The sequence below is a fragment of the Theropithecus gelada genome, chromosome X, assembly GCF_003255815.1.
Source record: "Theropithecus gelada isolate Dixy chromosome X, Tgel_1.0, whole genome shotgun sequence".
Taxonomy (NCBI): domain Eukaryota; kingdom Metazoa; phylum Chordata; class Mammalia; order Primates; family Cercopithecidae; genus Theropithecus; species Theropithecus gelada.
The window spans coordinates 151,544,149-151,563,424 of record NC_037689.1 but is presented as its reverse complement, the minus strand read 5'-3'; the positions used below and the strand labels follow the sequence as shown (position 1 = coordinate 151,563,424).

Sequence of the window (19,276 nt, the reverse complement as noted above, 5' to 3'; positions counted from 1 at the left end):
TATTTTTTTTTTTTTTTTTTTTTTTTTTTTTTTTTTGAGACGGAGTCTTGCTCCGTAGCCCGGGCTGGAGTGCAGTGGCCGGATCTCAGCTCACTGCAAGCTCCGCCTCCCGGGTTTACGCCATTCTCCTGCCTCAGCCTCCCCAGTAGCTGGGACTACAGGCGCCCGCCACCTCGCCCGGCTAGTTTTTTGTATTTTTAGTAGAGACGGGGTTTCACCGTGTTAGCCAGGATGGTCTCGATCTCCTGACCTCGTGATCCGCCCGTCTCGGCCTCCCAAAGTGCTGGGATTACAGGCTTGAGCCACCGCGCCCGGCCTCAAGCGATTCTTATGCCTCAGTCCCCGAGTAGCTGGGACCACAGGCGCACACCACCATGCCCAGCAAATGTTTTGTACTTTTAGTAGAGGTGAAGTTTTGCCATGTTGGCCAGGCTGGTCTTAAATTCCTGGCCTCAAGTGATCTGCCCACCTCGGCCTCCTGAAGTGTTGGGATTACAGGCATAAGCCACTGCGCCCGGTCTAGAAGTGCCATCTTAACTGAACCCGAAAGATGAAAGTTCTCCGGATGAACCAGAAAGTTCTCCAAATGAAAAGGTGGGAGGGGGCGACAGGGTTAGGCCCAGAGCTTCTGGTGACACAGGGTGGGCATCACTGGTCACTTTTTCCTCTAGGGAGGGGTGTCACACTGGTGATAGGGTAGGAGCTATAACCATGTTGATAGTGCCACCTCTGCCCATCTGGCCTGGCATGCCCTGAGCCCTCTGTCCCGCCTGTGGAATTCATAAGCCCTGACAGCCCACCCACTCCTGATTCATTATCCACACCCCTGTGCTTCCACTGTGCCTGGAACAAGCTTTCTTCAGGGGGAAGGGAAACTGGAACTATGTTGTTGTTACCTATTTGTCCTCCCTTCCAAACTGTGAGCTCTTGGAGGTGGAAGGATGCTGCAGGATCTACCTCAGAGCCAAGGCAGTTGGTGAACAGACGTGTGTTTGTGACTCACGGTGATCTCAGACAAGTTCCTCTGTCTAGTCGAACTTCCTTTTTTCCATCTGTAACACTCAAGAGTTGAATAGGTGGTTTTTCTGAGGATACTTCAACTCTAAAATATATAAACTTGTGAACTAGATATTTAGTTCTCCTCGTAATCAAAATTGTGTGGGTGCGGGGTTCTGATTAGAGGGAGGATGAAGAGTGGTGTATGGTTTTTTGTTTGTTTGTTTTTTGTTTGTTTGTTTGTTTTTGAGATGGAGTCTCACTCTGTCACCCAGGCTGGAGTGCAGTGGCGTGATTTCAGCTCACTGCAACCTCCGCCTCCTGGGTTCAAATGATTCTCCTGCGTCAGCCTCCCGAGTAGCTGGGATTACAGGCTTGCACCACCATGCCCAGCTAATTTTTGTATTTTTAATAGAGATGGTGTTTCACCATGTTGGCCAGGCGGGTCTTGAACTCCTGATCTCAGGTGATCCGCCTACCTCGGCCTCCCAAAGTGCTGAGATTATAGGCATGAGCCACCATACCTGGCAGGTTTCTTTGAAAAAGTTTGTGTTTCAGCAAACACCATAAACTCCCTGGGGGACAGCCTTGGGGAGTCACCTGGCACCCTAGCCCAGCCTCCCTCCCTTGGGTCCTGCAGTGAAGGCCCAGTGAGGGTGTGCAAATGCCCAGGTCACCCTGGGACTGGGCAGGCCCTCTGGGCTAGGGTAAACTCATCTGGAGTGCTTGTTTTCTATCATTGTTTTTTATTTGTTAAATTTAAGGGATACAAATGCAGTTTTGTTGCATATTGTGTAGTGGTGAAGTCTGGGCTTTCAGTGTAGCCATCACCTGAATAGTGGACATTGTACCCATTAAGTAATTTCTCATCCCTCACCACCTCCCACCTTTCCCATTTCCCAGTCTCCAGTGTCTGCCATTCCTCACTCTGTCCATGTGCACATGCTATTCAGCTCCTGCTTCTAAGTGAGAACATACGGTATTTGACTTTCTGTGTCTGAGCTGTGTCACTGAAGACGATGGACTCCAGCTCCATCCACATTTTTAATCATTTTTACCTGCACTCCACACCCGGCAGAATCCAGGCTTCTTTGTGGGTTTTTTGAAATTTGTCTTTAATTATAAAAGTAGCAGCCAGCAAATTAACAAACACCCATGTGCCTTTCCACAGAATATATTTGCTTCAGGTAATTTCAGTTAGAAAGAACTAGAATATTACAGTAGAGTTAAAGACCCTTTATTTCCCATCTTCAGTGCTATTAAAAGTTCATTTAGGGCCGGGCATGGTGGCTCACGCCTGTAATCCCAACACTTTGGGAGGCCGAGGCAGGCAGATCACCTGAGGAGCTCAAGCCCAGCCTGGCCAACATGGCGAAACCTTGTCTCTACTAAAAATACAAAAACTAGCTGGACGTGGTGGCACCCATCTGTAATCTTAGCTATTCAGGAGGCTGAGGCAGGAGAATCACTTGAACCCCGGAGGCAGAGTCTGCATGCAGTAAGCCGAGATTGCGCCACTGCACTCCAGCATGGGTGACAGAACAAGACTCCATCTCAAAAAAAAAAAAAGTGCATTCATTGTACACTTAGAAATAGTTAAAAAGGTAAACTTTGTTTTGTGTATATATATATATATACACACACGTATATACACACACACACACATATATGTATAGTTGAGACATATATATGTGTCTATATGTGTCTGGTTAATTCGCCCAGGCTGGAGTGCAGTGGCATGGTCAGCAGCTCACTGCAGCCTCAACTTCCTAGGCTCAAGTGATCCTCCTGCCTCAGCCTCCCGAGTAGCTAGGATTACAGGCACACACCACCACGCCCAGCTAATTTTTGTGGGTTTTTTGTTTTTGTTTTTGTTTTTGTTTTTTGTAGAGACAGGGTTTTGCTATGTTGCCTAGGCTGGTCTCAAACTCCTGAGCTCAAGCGATCCACCTGCCACGCCTCCCAAAGTGCTGGGATTACAAGTGTAAGCCACTACACCGGACCCGTTTTGTATATTTTACCACAATAAAAAGCCTTTAAAACCCCCAAGCAAACAGTTCATTCAGGCCCAACTCTGAATCTGATCACAGCTGGGTTCCCCCACTTTATAGTGAATAGCTGAAGAATTGTTTTCTCTCCTTGATGGTATAACTCGCTGTGGGTGTTGCTCCCCTGCCGCTCCAGTGGTTTTTTTTTGTTTTGTTTTGCCTTTTTTCAGACGGAGTCTCACTCTGTTGTCTAGGCTGGAGTGCAGTGGCAGTGGCGCGATCTCAGTTCACTGCGACCTCTGCCTCCTGGGTTCAGGTGATTCTCCTCCCTCAGCCTTCCGCATAGCTGGGCCTACAGGCACCTGCCACCAGGCCTGGCTCATTTTTGTATTTTTAGTAGAGACAGAGTTTCACCATGTTGGCCAGGTTGGGCTTGAACTCCAGACCTCAGGTGATCCACCTGCCTCAGCCTCCCAAAGTGCTGGGATTACAGGCGGGAGCCCCCGCGCCCGGCTGGCCCCTCAATCTTTTCCTTCTCAGTCAGTGGCACCACCATCTTCCCAGGCTTTGGACAGGTGGTCCCTGACTCACCCCTGCCCCTCACCCCCACACTAATCCACTGGCGAGCTCTGTTGCTTCACCACGTAGACCAGCCCCAAATCCTCAACTGCCCCCACCCTGGACCACACCTGGACCACTGCTAGAGGCCTCTCACGGGCCCTCCCTGTTTTTCTCTTGCACTCCCCAGGCTTTCTGGCACAAGATGCCCCAGAAGCAGAATCACATATCTCTCCTGGGAGCCAATCCAGTGTGTTTACTGCCCCTGGAGTGTTATTGTTGGCCTTAGAATATGTCCCACTGCAGGTTTTCAGAGCACTGTAGTCAAAAGTTATTTGAAATAAATCTTTTCTCTGTGGTATATTGTCAGCTTGGTGTAGAATTAAATTTGTTTCTTTTTTTTTTTTTTTTTTAAAGAGACAGGGTCTCAGCCAGGCATGGTGGCTCATGCCTGTAATCCCAGCACTTTGGGGAAGCCAAGGCGGGTGGATCGTCTGAGGTTGGGAGTTCAAGACCAGCCTGGCCAGCATGGTGAAACCCCATCTCTGCTAAAAATACAAAAATTAGCCGGGCATGGTGGCAGGCACCCATAATCCCAGCTACTCGGGAAGCTGAGGCAGGATGATCACTTGAACTCGGGAGTCAGAGGTTGCAGTGAGCCAAGATCACGCCTGCCATTGCACTCTAGCAAGACTGTCTCAAAAAAAAAAAAGAGAGAGAGAGATGGGGTCTCGCTCTGTTGCTCAGGCTGGCGTGCAGTGATGTAGTAGTCATGGCTCACTGCAGCCTCAGACTCCTGGGCTCAAGTAATCCTCCCACCTCAGCCTCCCAAAGTGCTGGGATTGTAGGCTGAAGCCACCATGCCTGGCCCAAACTCATTTGTTTCTATTTGCATTAAGTGTAATAAGGTTTTGTTACTTTTAGTTTGAATTTTATTTTGGGTAATATACACATTTACATGATTCAGAAGTCAGAATTACACTGAGGCATGTTCAGCTAGGTCTCACTCCTGTGCCTGTACCTTCACCTTGTTCCCCCTACCCCATGCAGGGAATCAATTTCATTAGTTCATGGTGTGTCCTTCCTTAATACCCCGCCCTTCTTTCTTACCTAGGTAACATGCAGTAGATATGTTTGCACTTTACTCCTTTTGCTTCAGAGTGGATCCTGGAAATCACTCCATCACGGTTCTTAGAGCTCTTGTTTAGTCCCTTTGGAGCTGCACAGTACTCCAGTGTGTGGGTGCACCATAAGTTTATTTAACAAGTGCCCTGGTGATAGGGATCTGAGGTATTGGATTATCATTTTTACTTTCACTAGTAAAAATAATGCTGTGGCAAATAACGTCATGCATATATTCTTTGAGATTTCTGGAGGTGTCTATATAGATTTCTAGAAGGCATTCCTTAGGTCATGTTTAGGTTTATAGTTTGACGTCATGGTGATTAAGGTATTTGGGAAATGTACATGAGAGTTTCGAAGAAGCCAGATCTTTCCCATTAGTTCACTGTTTTTCTCTGACATCAGGACCGTCCCAAGTTCCAGGAAGCAGCCCTGGCATTAGGCAGCACCATGATGAATTGTGTAGAAGTAGCGATTCCCATCTATCTGCTTTCTTGGCCCACTCTGCTGGTGGCTCCCCTTCTCTCCCTCCTTTATGGGGAGCTGCCTAGGGGTCCATTCTCAAAGGCTGATCTTGCGTGGGCCACAGGCCACACCTAACTTCCCAGCGTTCTTCATCATTTCCCATTGAGAGCCGTAAGACTCAGAGACTTGAAAAGCAAGCTCTGGCTGGGCGTGGTGGCTCATGTCTGTAATCCCAGCACTTTGGGAGGCTGAGGCAGGTCGATCACCTGAGGTCAGGAGTTCGAGACCAGCCTGTCCAACATGGTGAAACCCTGTCTCTACTAAACATACAAAAATTAGCCCAGCGTGGTAGCGCGCACCTGTAATCCCAGCTACTCAGGAGGCTGAGGCAGGAGAATAACTTGAACCCAGCAGGCAGAGGTTGTGATGAGCTAAGATTGCGCCACTGCACTCCAGCCTGGGTGACAGGGCGAGACTCCATCTCAAAAAAAAAAGAAAAGCGAGCTCTGTGCCGGGACAGAATAGGGACCCCATTTTACAGCAAGAAAGACTGCCCTGTGGGTTGTAGGATGCCTCTGTGTATGCAATGGCTCTAGGTGACTCTGGCAGCCACACTCTGGGCCCTAAACTGTTGGTGGAAGATACAGGATAGGGAGGAACTCGGGTGAATCATAGTGGGGACAAGACATTCCCTCACTCTAAGATCTTGTCACTAGATTGGAACATCTCTTGCCTCCCTACACCTGACCTGATGGTTCTGGAGAGATACATCCTTGTAGCTTCCGAGTCCCAGCACTAACCGCCTTTGGTAACTTCCCTACATCATTTGAGTCCTGGTTTCCCAAGGATGCTTGCCAGTGAGTGGATGCCCTCATTGCACAGTCTGTGCAGTGTAGACAAGAGGAGAAGTCTCTTGGGGTAGACCAGCCACAAGGCAGTGACCAGCACTGATGTGAACCACATGGGACAGGGGAGTTGTGGGGCTGAGAACATGGAGGGCAGGAGTAGTCATGCTCTTTTCCAGAATGAACTGCTAACGAAGGGACTCACAGGTGGCTGCTGCTTCTTTCCAAGCTGCCCCTGTTGTTGCTGAGGCTCTGGAGTCCTAGGAGGTCTCACAGTGGCATACTAGACAGATTACTAGAGCATCATGGCCAGACACTGATCCTGGGGCGTGGGGCCTCATGGTGGCCATTTCTGATGAGACCCCACCAGGCCAAAGTGATGTGTAGAGAAGGAGCTGCTTCTGTCACCAGAAAAGAATGGGGAAGCCTCCCACACTAGAATAGGTAGGGTGCTCTTCTGCACCAGCAGGAAGGGGACATATGGCTCTGCCTGGACCACACCTTTTTCCTTGCTCTTCTCGCCGCGTCTGCTGTGGCCGAGGCCATTCCTCATCAGGGAACATTTTGTGTTAAAGGCTCACTGCACCTGGGACTACTTCTCTTATCACTCCAGAAACCTAGGCGGCAGTTTCCTGTGGCCTGAGTTAGCTGATATTTATGTAGTGCCATTGTGCCTTTTTTCCTGTGATGCTCACAGTAAGGATGTCTAGATGGGGTTACCTGTTGTCAAGATAAGGAAACTGAAGCACAGAATGCTGAGGTCATTTGCTGGGTTCATGTTTGGAAAGCGGCAAAGGATTTGAGTGCAGGTTGGCTGGCTCCAAACCTGTGTGTGCTTTCCATGACACTGTACTGTGTGCCTCATTGAGCATTCATTCTAGAAAACTGAAAAGACACCCAAGCCCTGGCTTTCACAAAGGAGACCCCCTCCCCCATTTGACTCCGTTTCCAGCAGTCGAAGGCCTCTTGTCAGCCATCGAGCCCAGAGGCCCTTGAGGTTCGACTCATGCTGGGGCAGTATGCTCAGGAGCCATGATGTTTCCGCTCAGAGGAAAGGGCTCTGATTCTCCTGCAGTGCTAGGAGACTTGCAGGTGGCCACAGTGCAGGTCAGGCACACCGGCCAGCACCACCCGTAGCCCAAATTCCTAAAGAAATATTTGGGTCCCAACTCAAGGCTCTGTTGTCCTGGGGAAGGACATCAAGATCTGAGTGTATGATGGTGTGGGGCCTTGCATGTGGTGGGGATCCAAGCCTGCCTCTGCCCACTTGTTCGGCAGACTGGCATGTTCTCTGTGATACTTACATACTTGTTTAACACTTCAGGGAAGAAAAGTCAGAAGACCAGGATCTCCAGGGCCTCAAGGACAAACCCCTCAAGTTTAAAAAGGTGAAGAAAGATAAGAAAGAAGACAAAGAGGGCAAGCATGAGCCAGTGCAGCCGTCAGCCCACCACTCTGCTGAGCCCGCAGAGGCAGGCAAAGCGGAGACATCAGAAGGGTCGGGGTCTGCCCCGGCTGTGCCGGAAGCTTCTGCCTCCCCCAAACAGCGGCGCTCCATCATCCGTGACCGGGGACCCATGTATGATGACCCCACCCTGCCTGAAGGCTGGACACGGAAGCTTAAGCAAAGGAAATCTGGCCGCTCTGCTGGGAAGTATGATGTGTATTTGATCAAGTAAGTAAGAGCAACTCCTGCCTCTATAGGGCAGGGAGGGCAGGGACAGGGATCCCTCATGGAGCAGGAAAATGTATATGTCTAACCCCAGGGCGGGGGCGGGGGGAACATAAACAATAAACGCTGAGATCAGGTATGCTTGAAATGACCATGTAAAGAGGTCGCTGCCCTGAGTGGGAAGTTCTGAAGGTAGCAGGTCCTCTATCCTCTCCATACCTCGAGTCCTTATCTGGAGATGGAATCGCTGCGGAAGCAGAGGAACTTGCAGAGCCAGGGGTTCAGAGGAGTGAAGAAGCATGTTTCAGTTCTGCCCCTTAAATGATCCCAAAAAGGTTAGCAGTTTTCAAATGACATTTGCAGACAGCCTCATTTAATTCCATAACCCTGAGAAGGGTGAGCAAAGGATTATCTTATTGAAACTGATTCCTGGAGAGACTGACCACCATACCTGAGTTCAAAATTGGGTATGTTCTAGATGGTGACTCAGGCCCAGGCACCAACTGGCAGAATGGGCCTCAGCCCAACAGCCCTTCTGTACCAGACCTGACTCTTTGGTTGCTGGACTTTGGAGAGGCCTGGGGGGGTCAGCGGCAGGCAGACGAGTGAGTGGCTTTGGTGACAGGTCCTCAGGGGCAGCCAGGCAGTGTAACTCTTGTTCAGTAGTAACGTTTATCAGAGTGTTGTCACCAGCATCCGCTCTGCCCTATCTCTGACATTGCCATGGAGAGCCTCTAATTGTTTCTTGTGTCTTTCCATTTGTCCCCACAGTCCCCAGGGAAAAGCCTTTCGCTCTAAAGTGGAGTTGATTGCGTACTTCGAAAAGGTAGGCGACACATCCCTGGACCCTAATGATTTTGACTTCACGGTAACTGGGAGAGGGAGCCCCTCCCGGCGAGAGCAGAAACCACCTAAGAAGCCCAAATCTCCCAAAGCTCCAGGAACTGGCAGAGGCCGGGGACGCCCCAAAGGGAGCGGCACCACGAGACCCAAGGCGGCCACGTCAGAGGGTGTGCAGGTGAAAAGGGTCCTGGAGAAAAGTCCTGGGAAGCTCCTTGTCAAGATGCCTTTTCAAACTTCGCCAGGGGGCAAGGCTGAGGGGGGTGGGGCCACCACATCCACCCAGGTCATGGTGATCAAACGCCCTGGCAGGAAGCGAAAAGCTGAGGCCGACCCTCAGGCCATTCCCAAGAAACGGGGCCGAAAGCCAGGGAGTGTGGTGGCAGCCGCGGCCGCCGAGGCCAAAAAGAAAGCCGTGAAGGAGTCTTCTATCCGATCTGTGCAGGAGACCGTACTCCCCATCAAGAAGCGCAAGACCCGGGAGACGGTCAGCATCGAGGTCAAGGAAGTGGTGAAGCCCCTGCTGGTGTCCACCCTCGGTGAGAAGAGCGGGAAGGGACTGAAGACCTGTAAGAGCCCTGGGCGGAAAAGCAAGGAGAGCAGCCCCAAGGGGCGCAGCAGCAGCGCCTCCTCGCCCCCCAAGAAGGAGCACCACCACCATCACCACCACTCAGAGTCCCCAAAGGCCCCCGTGCCACTGCTCCCACCCCTGCCCCCACCTCCACCCGAGCCCGAGAGCTCCGAGGACCCCACCAGCCCCCCTGAGCCCCAGGACTTGAGCAGCAGCGTCTGCAAAGAGGAGAAGATGCCCAGAGGAGGCTCACTGGAGAGCGACGGCTGCCCCAAGGAGCCAGCTAAGACTCAGCCCGCGGTCGCCACCGCCGCCACGGCCGCAGAAAAGTACAAACACCGAGGGGAGGGAGAGCGCAAAGACATTGTTTCATCCTCCATGCCAAGGCCAAACAGAGAGGAGCCTGTGGACAGCCGGACGCCCGTGACCGAGAGAGTTAGCTGACTTTACACAGAGCGGATTGCAAAGCAAACCAACAAGAATAAAGGCAGCTGTTGTCTCTTCTCCTTATGGGTAGGGCTCTGACAAAGCTTCCCGATTAACTGAAATAAAAAATATTTTTTTTTCTTTCAGTAAACTTAGAGTTTCGTGGCTTCAGGGTGGGAGTAGTTGGAGCATTGGGGATGTTTTTCTTACCGACAAGCACAGTCAGGTTGAAGACCTAACCAGGGCCAGAAGTAGCTTTGCACTTTTCTAAACTAGGCTCCTTCAACAAGGCTTGCTGCAGATACTACTGACCAGACAAGCTGTTGACCAGGCACCTCCCCTCCCGCCCAAACCTTTCCCCCATGTGGTCGTTAGAGACAGAGCAGTTGAGAGGACACTCCCGTTTTCGGTGCCATCAGTGCCCCGTCTACCACTCCCCCAGCTCCCCCCACCTCCCCCACTCCCAACCACGTTGGGACAGGGAGGTGTGAGGCAGGAGAGACAGTTGGATTCTTTAGAGATGGATGTGACCAGTGGCTATGGCCCGTGCGATCCCACCCGTGGCGGCTCAAATCTGGCCCCACCCCAGCCCCAATCCAAAACTGGCAAGGACGCTTCACAGGACAGGAAAGTGGCACTTGTCTGTTCCGGCATGGCTAGGAGGGAGTTGTCCCTTGAACTACTGGGTGTAGACTGGCCTGAATCACAGGAGAGGATGGCCCAGGGTGAGGTGGCATGGTCCATTCTCAAGGGACGTCCTCCAGTTGGTGGCGCTAGAGAGGCCATGGAGGCAGTAGGACAAGGCACAGGCAGGCTGGCCCAGGGTCAGGCCGGGCCGAACACAGCGAGGTGAGAGGGATTCCTCATCTCTCAGAGCAGTCTGTGACTGGTAGTTAGGGACTTAGTGGACAGGGAAGGGGCAAAGGGGGAGGAGAAGAAAATGTTCTTCCAGTTACTTTCCAATTCTACTCCTTTAGGGACAGCTTAGAATTATTTGCACTATTGAGTCTTCATGTTCCCACTTCAAAACAAACAGATGCTCTGAGAGCAAACTGGCTTGAATTGGTGACGTTTAGTCCCTCAAGCCACCAGATGTGATGGTGTTGAGAACTACCTGGATATGTATATATACCTGCGCTTGTTTTAAAGTGGGCTCAGCACATAGGGTTCCCACGAAGCTCCGAAACTCTAAGTGTTTGCTGCAATTTTATAAGGACTTCCTGATTGGTTTCTCTTCTCTGCTTCCATTTCTGCCTTTTGTTCATTTCATTCTTTCAGTTCTTTCCCTTCCTCTGTCCTCCTTCCTAGTTCATCCCTTCTCTTCCAGGCAGCCGCAGTGCCCAACCACACGTGTCGGCTCCAGTCCCTAGAACTCTGCCTGCCCTTTGTCCTCCTGCTGCCAGTACCAGCCCCACCCTGTTTTGAGCCCTGAGGAGGCCTTGGGCTCTTCTGAGTCCTACCTGGCCTGTCTGTGAAGAGCAAGAGAGCAGCAAGGTCTTGCTCTCCTAGGTAGCCCCCTCTTCCTTGGCAAGAAAAAGCAAAAGGCATTTCCCACCCTGAACAACGAGCCTTTTCACCCTTCTATTCTAGAGAAGTGGCCTGGAGGAGCTGGGCCCCATTTGGTAGCTGAGGAAAGCACAGAGGCCCCCTGTGGCCTGCCAGTCATTGAGTGGCGCAACAGGGGCTCCATGCCACCCGACCTTGAGCTCACTCAGAAGTCCAGAGTCTAGCGTAGTGCAGCAGGGCAGCAGCGGTACTGATGCAGAACTCCCGAGACCCGAGCCGGGACCGGCACCTAGGTCCCCAGCCCTTCCTCGGCTCCTCCTTTTCCCTTGGAGTTCTTCTATAATGGAAATGTTACAGTGGGACCAGAATACCACACATTTCACTATCTGGTCCATAGCTGTGGTGTAGGGGCTTCAAGGCTTGGGCCTGCTGTGGGTTTTTAATTGATCAGTTTTCATTTGGGATCCCATCTTTTTAACCTCTGTTCAGGAAGTCCTTATCTAGCTGCATATCTTCATCATATTGGTATATCCTTTTCTGTGTTTACAGAGATGTCTCTTATATCTAAATCTGTCCAACTGAGAAGTACCTTATCAAAGTAGCAAATGAGACAGCAGTCTTATGCTTCCAGAAACACCCACAGGCATGTCCCACGTGAGCTGCTGCCATGAACTGTCAAGTGCGTGTTGTCTTGTGTATTTCAGTTATTGTCCCTGGCTTCCTTACTGCGGTGTAGTCATGAAGGAGTGAAACATCATAGAAACTGTCTAGTACTCTTCCTTTGCCAGTCTAGTGATCAGGAACCATAGTTGACAGTTGCAGTCAGTAGCTTAAGAAAAAAACGTGTTTGTCTCTTCTGGAATGGTTAGAAGTGAGGGAGTTTGCCCCATTCTGTTTGTAGAGTCTCATAGTTGGACTTTCTAGCATATATGTATCCATTTTCTTATGCTGTAAAAGCAAGTCCTGCAACCAAACTCCCATCAGCCCAATCCCTGATCCCTGATCCCTTCCACCTGCTCTGCTGTTGACCGCCCCCCCAGCTTCACTTCTGACTCTTCCCCAGGAAGGGAAGGGGAGTCAGAGGAGAGGGTGAGTCCTCCAGAACTCTTCCTCCAAGGACAAAAGGCTCCTGCCCCCATAGTGGCCTCGTACTCCTGGCACCACCAAAGGACACTTAATCCACAAGAGCGCAGCATCCGACCAGGTTGTCACTGAGAAGATGTTTATTTTGGTCAGTTGGGTTTTTATGCATTATACTTAGTCAAATGAAATGTGGCTTCTGCACTCATTGTCCGGAGCTGCTTCCCCATCACCTGGGTGTCATCTGGTCCTGGTAAGAGGAGTGCGTGGCCCACCAGGCCCCCCTGTCACCCATGACAGTCCATTCAGGGCCAATTGGGCAGTTGTGGTTGGGAACACAGCATTTCAAGTGTCACTTTATTTCATTCGGACCCCACCTGCAGCTCCCTTGTTCCCCAGCCTCTTTCCTTTCGAGTTTATTCCAGAGCTGCCAGTGGGGCCTGAGGCTCCTTAGGGTTTTCTCTCTGTTTCCCTCTTTCTTCCTCATTCCCTCTTCTTTCCCAAAGGCATCACAAGTCAGTCGCCAGCAGACAGCTTTGGCGGTTTATTGCCCTGGCAGGCAGGGGCCCTGCAGCTCCCATGCTGCCCCTGCCTTGGGGTCAGGTTGACAGGAGGTTGGAGGGAAAGCCTTAAGCTGCAGGATTCTCACCAGCTGTGTCCGGCCCAGTTTTGGGGTGTGACCTCAATTTTGTCTGTACTTGAACACTATGAAGATGGGGGCCTCTTTCAGTGAATTTGTGAACAGTAGAAGACGACCAACAGCTTTCCAGTACCTGTGGGGCTAGGTCATTAAGGTCACATCCACAGTCTCCCCGACCCTTGTTCCAGTTATTAGTTACTACCTCCTCTCCTGACAATACTGTAGGTGGTCGAGCTCCCCCCAGGTCTACCCCTCCCAGCCCTGCCTGGTGGTGGGCTTGTCATAGCCAGTGGAATCGCCGGCCTTGACAGCTCAGTGAGCTGGAGATACTTGGTCACAGCCAGGCGCTAGCACAGCTCCCGTCTGCTGATGCTGTATTCCCATGTCAAAAGGCACAGGGGACACCCAGAAACGCTACATCCCCCAATCCATCAGTGCCAAACTAGCCAAGGGCCCCAGCATCCAGCTCGCTGGATGGCAGAAGCTGCTACTTGTGAGTGCCGACGCGGGTGCAGACAATCTTCTGTTGGGTGGCATCATTCCAGTTCCAAAGCATGAACAGTGCACCTGGGATAGGGAGCAGCCCCAGATTGTCACCTGCTTCTCTGCCTAGCTTTTCATTGCTGTGACAGTGATGGCGAAAGAGGGTAATAACCAGACACAAACTGCCAAGTTTGGTGGAGAAAGGAGTTTCTTTAGCTGACAGAACCTCTGAATTTTAAATCACTTAATAAGCGGCTCAAGCCCAGGAGGGAGCAGAGGGATATGAGCGGAGTCCCCTGGGCGGGACCATCTGGATTTGGTTTAGCCCAAGTGGAGCCTGACAGCTAGAACTCTGTATCCCCCCTCTAACCACAGCTCCTTTTCCAGAGCATTCCAGTCAGGCTCTCTGGGCTGACTGGGCCAGGGGAGGTTACAGGTACCAGTTCTTGAAGAAGACCTTTGGGCATCCATTTTTAGCCTGTGTCATTGCCCCAAATGGATTCCTGTTTCAAGTTCATACCTGCAGATTCTAGGACCTATGTCCTAGACTTTAGGAATGAGCTGTTTCTAGAGCCCCTACCATGGAGCAGGTCTGGAGGACCTGCCCAGTTGGGGGCAGAACCCTTCCCTCCAGGTCTTCCTGCTCTTCTCGCTGTTCTGAAATGATTTGTTGATTCTCTCCATTTTGGTGTCTTTCTCTTTTAGCTATTGTATCAATCTTTAGAAAAGGCATAGTCTACTTGTTATAAATCACTAGGATACTGCCTCCCCCAGGGTCTAAAATTACATATTAGAGGGGAAAAGCTGAACCCTGAAGTCAGTTCTCAACAATCTAGAAGGAAAACCTAGAAAACATTTGGCAGAAAATTACATATTGATGTTTTTGAATGAATAAGAGCAAGCTTTTACAAAAATGCTGTTCTAAAAATACTTAGCACTTGGCCTGAGATGCCTGGTGAGCATTACAGGCAAGGGGAATCTGTGGAGGTAGCCGACCTGAGGACATGGCTTCTGACCCTGTCTTTTGGGATTGGTATGGAAGGTGGAGCGTTCACCAGTGACCTGGAAGGCCCAACACCACCCTACTTCCCACTCTTCTCATCTTGACAGAGCCTGCCCCGGCGCTGATGTGTCGGGAAAACACCCAGGGAACTAGGAAGGCACTTCTGCCTGAGGGGCAGCCTGCCTTGCCCACTCCTGCTCTGCTCGCCTTGGATCAGCAGGCCGCCTGAGCTGGTCTCTCACTGCCTCCTCAAGGCCCCCTGTCTGCCCTGTCAGGAGGCAGAAGGAGGCAGGTGTGAGGGCAGTGCAAGGAGGGAGCACAACTCCCCGCTACCACTCCGGGCCCCGACTTTGCACAGGCAGAATCCAGGACCTGGAGGAAATCCAACCTTTGAATTCAAGAACATTTGGGGAATTTGGAAATCTCTTTGCCCCCAAAACCCCCATTCTGTCCTACCTTTAATCAGGTCCTGCTCAGCAGTGAGAGCAGATAAGGTGAAAAGGCTAAGAGGTTTGGCTCCTGCCCACTGATAGCCCCTCTCCCTGCAGTGTTTGTGTGTCAAGTGGCAAAGCTGTTCTTCCTGGTGACCCTGATTATATCCAGTAATGCATAGACTGTGCGCATAGGCCTGCTTTGTCTCCTCTATCCTGGGCTTTTGTTTTGCTTTTTAGTTTTGCTTTTAGTTTTTCTGTCCCTTTTATTTAACGCACTGACTAGACACACAAAGCAGTTGAATTTTTATATATATATCTGTATATTGCACAATTATAAACTCATTTTGCTTGTGGCTCCACACACAAAAAAAGACCTGTTAAAATTATACCTGTTGCTTAATTACAATATTTCTGATAACCATAGCATAGGACAAGGGAAAATAAAAAAAGAAAAAAAAGAAAAAAAACGACAAATCTGTCTGCTGGTCACTTCTTCTGTCCAAGCAGATTCGTGGTCTTTTCCTCGCTTCTTTCAAGGGCTTTCCTGTGCCAGGTGAAGGAGGCTCCAGGCAGCACCCAGGTTTTGCACTCTTGTTTCTCCCATGCTTGTGAAAGAGGTCCCAAGGTTCTGGGTGCAGGAGCACTCCCTTGACCTGCTGAAGTCCGGAATGTAGTCGGCACAGCCTGGTCCCCTTCCACCTCTGGGAGCTGGAGTCCACTGGGGTGGCCTGACTCCCCCAATCCCCTTCCCGTGACCTGGTCACGGTGAGCCCATGTAGAGAGTCAGCCTCGCAGGCCTCCTTGCCAGTAGGGTCCGAGTGTGTTTCATCCTTCCCACTCTGTCGAGCCTGTGGGCTGGAGTGGAGACGGGAGGCCTGGCCTGTCTCGGAACCTGTGAGCTGCACCAGGGAGAATGCCAGGGACCCCAGAGTCATGTGCATCAGTCCAGTGGGTCCCATCCAGGAAGTAGTGAAGACTCCAGAAATGTCCCTTTCTTCTCCCCCATCCTATGAGTAATTGCATTTGCTTTTGTAATTCTTAATGAGCAATATCTGCTAGAGAGTTTAGCTGTAACAGTTCTTTTTGATCATCTTTTTTTAATAATTAGAAACACCAAAAAAATCCAGAAACTTGTTCTTCCAAAGCAGAGAGCATTATAATCACCAGGGCCAAAAGCTTCCCTCCCTGCTGTCATTGCTTCTTCTGAGGCCTGAATCCAAAACAAAAACAGCCATACGCTCTTTCAGTGGCCGGGCTATCCGCGAGCCCCTCGGAGGACCAGGGCTGGGGCAGCCTCTGGGCCCACATCCGGGGCCTGCTCCGGCATGTGTTCAGTGTTAGCAGTGGGTCACGATGCTCTCTCCCCACCCAGCCTGGGATGGGGGCAGAGGAGGCCGTTGCCGCTGATGTTTGGCCATGAACAGGTGGGTGTCTGCGTGCGTCCACGTGCGTGTTTTCTGACTGACATGAAATCGACGCCCGAGTTAGCCTCACCCGGTGACCTCTAGCCCTGCCCGGATGGAGCGGGGCCCACCCGGTTCAGTGTTTCTGGGGAGCTGGACAGTGGAGTGCAAAAGGCTTGCAGAACTTGAAGCCTGCTCCTTCCCTTGCTACCACGGCCTCCTTTCCGTTTGATTTGTCACTGCTTCAATCAATAACAGCCGCTCCAGAGTCAGTAGTCGAATATATGACCAAATATCACCAGGACTGTTACTCAATGTGTGCCGAGCCCTTGCCCGTGCTGGGCTCCCGTGTATCTGGACACTGTAACGTGTGCTGTGTTTGCTCTCCTTCCCCTTCCTTCTTTGCCCTTTACTTGTCTTTCTGGGGTTTTTCTGTTTGGGTTTGGTTTGGTTTTTATTTCTCCTTTTGTGTTCCAAACATGAGGTTCTCTCTACTGGTCCTCTTAACTGTGGTGTTGAGGCTTATATTTGTGTAATTTTTGGTGGGTGAAAGGAATTTTGCTAAGTAAATCTCTTCTGTGTTTGAACTGAAGTCTGTATTGTAACTATGTTTAAAGTAATTGTTCCAGAGACAAATATTTCTAGACACTTTTTCTTTACAAACAAAAGCATTCGGAGGGAGGGGGATGCTGACTGAGATGACAGGGGAGAGCTACACAGATCACCCCTGCCCAGATCAGCCAGAAGCCACCCAAAGCAGTGGAGCCCGGGAGTCCCACTCCAAGCCAGCAAGCCGAATAGCTGATGTGTTGCCACTTTCCAAGTCACAGCAAAACCAGGTTTTGTTCTGCCCAGTGGATTCTTGTTTTGCTTCCCCTCCCCCTGAGATTATTACCAACACTCCGTACTTTTAAGGAAAGACAAGATTGATGTTTCCTTGAGGGGAACCAGGAGGGGATGTGTGTGCGCAGAGCTGAAGAGCTGGGGAGAATGGGGCTGGGCCCACCCAAGCAGGAGGCTGGGATGCTCTGCCGTGGGCACAGGTCAGGCTAATGTTGGCAGATGCATTTGGCCACTCCCCCTGATGCAGCTCTTCCTGGACAGGCCAGGCGGTGGGCATTCTCTCTCCAAGGTGTGCCCCATGGGCATTACTGTTTAAGACACTTCTGTCACATCCCACCCCATCCTCCAGGGCTCAACACTGTGACATCTCTATTCCCCACCCTCCCCTTCCCAGGGCAATAAAATGACCATGGAGGGGGCTTGCTCTCTCTTGGCTGTCATCCGATCGCCAGCAAAATTTAGATGTGAGAAACCCCCTTCCCATTCCATGGCAAAAACATCTTAGAAAAGCCATTACCCTCATTAGACATAGTTTTGGGCTCACAAAACACCTGACAGCCCCTCCCTCCTCTGAGAGGCGGAGATAGCGCTGACTGTAGTGACCATTGCGGGGTGCAGCATCTGGAAGAGCCAGGCAGGGTGTCTGCCCCCTCCTGAGTTGAAGTCATACTCCCCTGTGCCAGCTCAGAGGCCGAGAGCTGTGGACAGCATTGCCAGTAACAGGCCACCCTGTGCAGAAGGGAGCTGGCTCCAGCCTGGAAACCCGTCTGAGGTTGGGAGAGGTGCACTTGGGGCACGGGGAGAGGACAGGACACACTTAGCTGGAGATGTCTCTAAAAGCCCTGCATCGTATTCACCTTCAGTTTTTGTGTTTTGGGACAATTACTTTAGAAAATAAGTAGGTCGTTTTAAAAACAAAAATTATCGATTGCTTTTTTGTAGTGTTCAGAAAAAAGGTTCTTTGTGTATAGCCAAATGACTGAAAGCACTGATATATTTAAAAACAAAAGGCAATTTATTAAGGAAATTTGTACCATTTCAGTAAACCTGTCTGAATGTACCTGTATACGTTTCAAACCCCCCCCCCACTGAATCCCTGTAACCTATTTATTATATAAAGAGTTTGCCTTATAAATTTACATAAAAATGTCCGTTTGTGTCTTTTGTTGTAAAATCAAGTGATTTTTTCATAAGGTTCTTTTACTATTGGAAAAGATGGGCAGCACGCAGTTTTATTTTATTTTTGTAAGTTTTTTAATACATGTGAAAGCAAAGAATACTCAGCATGCCTTTCTAAGTGACGCGTTTGCACCTTTTGTTGGGAAGTACTGTATCCTGTGCTGTTAGCATTCTCGATAAATCTCTCTGTGAAAGTGACTCAAGGTCTGGGCTTTCATTATAAGACAGAAGTCCCCTTCCAGCTCACATGACAGCATGGTGCTGCGTTTCCTCATTGGATCTGGCTGTCCCTGGACACAGATAGCTGCCTTCAGGCCTGCCACGAGAGGCCAAGGGAAGCTTCCTTCATATGCTGGCCTCGCTGGCCCCCTCAACTTGTTCCAAGCCAGTGCTTTCCAGGCACACTGCTCAGCGTGTGACAGGAAAGGCCTGGCATGAGTCAGCCTGCAGCACAACCTCCCTGCTCCTGACCCGTATGGTAGGGGCACTCCCTAGGTCTGGATGTGCTGTGGTGCTTTTGGACACCCCCACCCCTGCAGGCTGTGGCTCCTCCTGTGTCTCATTCTGGCCAGGACCCTCACATGCCCTCTGCTGACTGTTAACCTGGTTCTCTGACCAGACAAGGGCAGGCTGAGGGGTTTGCCCAAAGGGGGCCCCCTTGTTACTTAGACTTCCTTGGCTCTCAGGAGCAGCCTCCCCAGGTTGGTAAGGAGCTGGAGGAGACAACTGCTCAAAGGAGTCCAGCTTCACATGCACATACTAGAAGGTACCCTCTAAAGGCCGGGCCTTGAAAGGTAGATCCCAGGATTGAAAAGTCTACTTGTATGCATTGAGCATCTCGTGCACCAGCCCTGTTCCAGAAGCTGATGGGCCTTTGTGTGTAAGCAGGACAAGTCCCCCCGTGGAGGTTAGCATGGGTGTGCATAGTCATTTCAGATACTTGAGTTGGTACGTCTCAGTAAAGTCTATCCCGTGAGAAGCCATGGGTTTCATGGTATGGTTGGCATCTTCCTTAGGAGTGGCCACAGTGGTGGTGGCTTCTGGGAAGAGACTCCAACAGGGGCCAGCTGTGGGCCTTGGCAGATCTCGTTTCTAGGAAAAGTTCTAAGTCTGTAGGGCTAGGGGGTGGGGAACCCCTTCCCTGTCAGGATCAAGAGGGCAAGGGGAACTGTCGCTGGGAGAGACATCCAGCTGGAGAAACTTGAAAAAGAGTAAGTCTGCG

The 19,276-nt window shown here is 50.8% G+C and overlaps 1 protein-coding gene across 3 annotated transcripts in view; it reads left to right on the top strand.

Moving 5' to 3' along the window:
- Positions 1–18,251, top strand: part of MECP2 (methyl-CpG binding protein 2) — a 78,286-nt gene extending 60,035 nt beyond the window's left edge. For 2 of the 3 annotated variants that reach the window (XM_025371763.1, XM_025371765.1), the window contains 2 exons: positions 7,299–7,649; positions 8,418–9,634. In XM_025371763.1, coding sequence (XP_025227548.1) covers positions 7,299–7,649; positions 8,418–9,501 — 1,435 coding nt within the window. In that variant the 3' untranslated portion in view covers positions 9,502–9,634. Of the gene's footprint in view, positions 1–7,298; positions 7,650–8,417 lie in introns of all 3 variants that reach the window. The other variant, XM_025371764.1, reaches the window with a different exon arrangement.
- Positions 18,252–19,276: the final 1,025 nt, after the last annotated feature.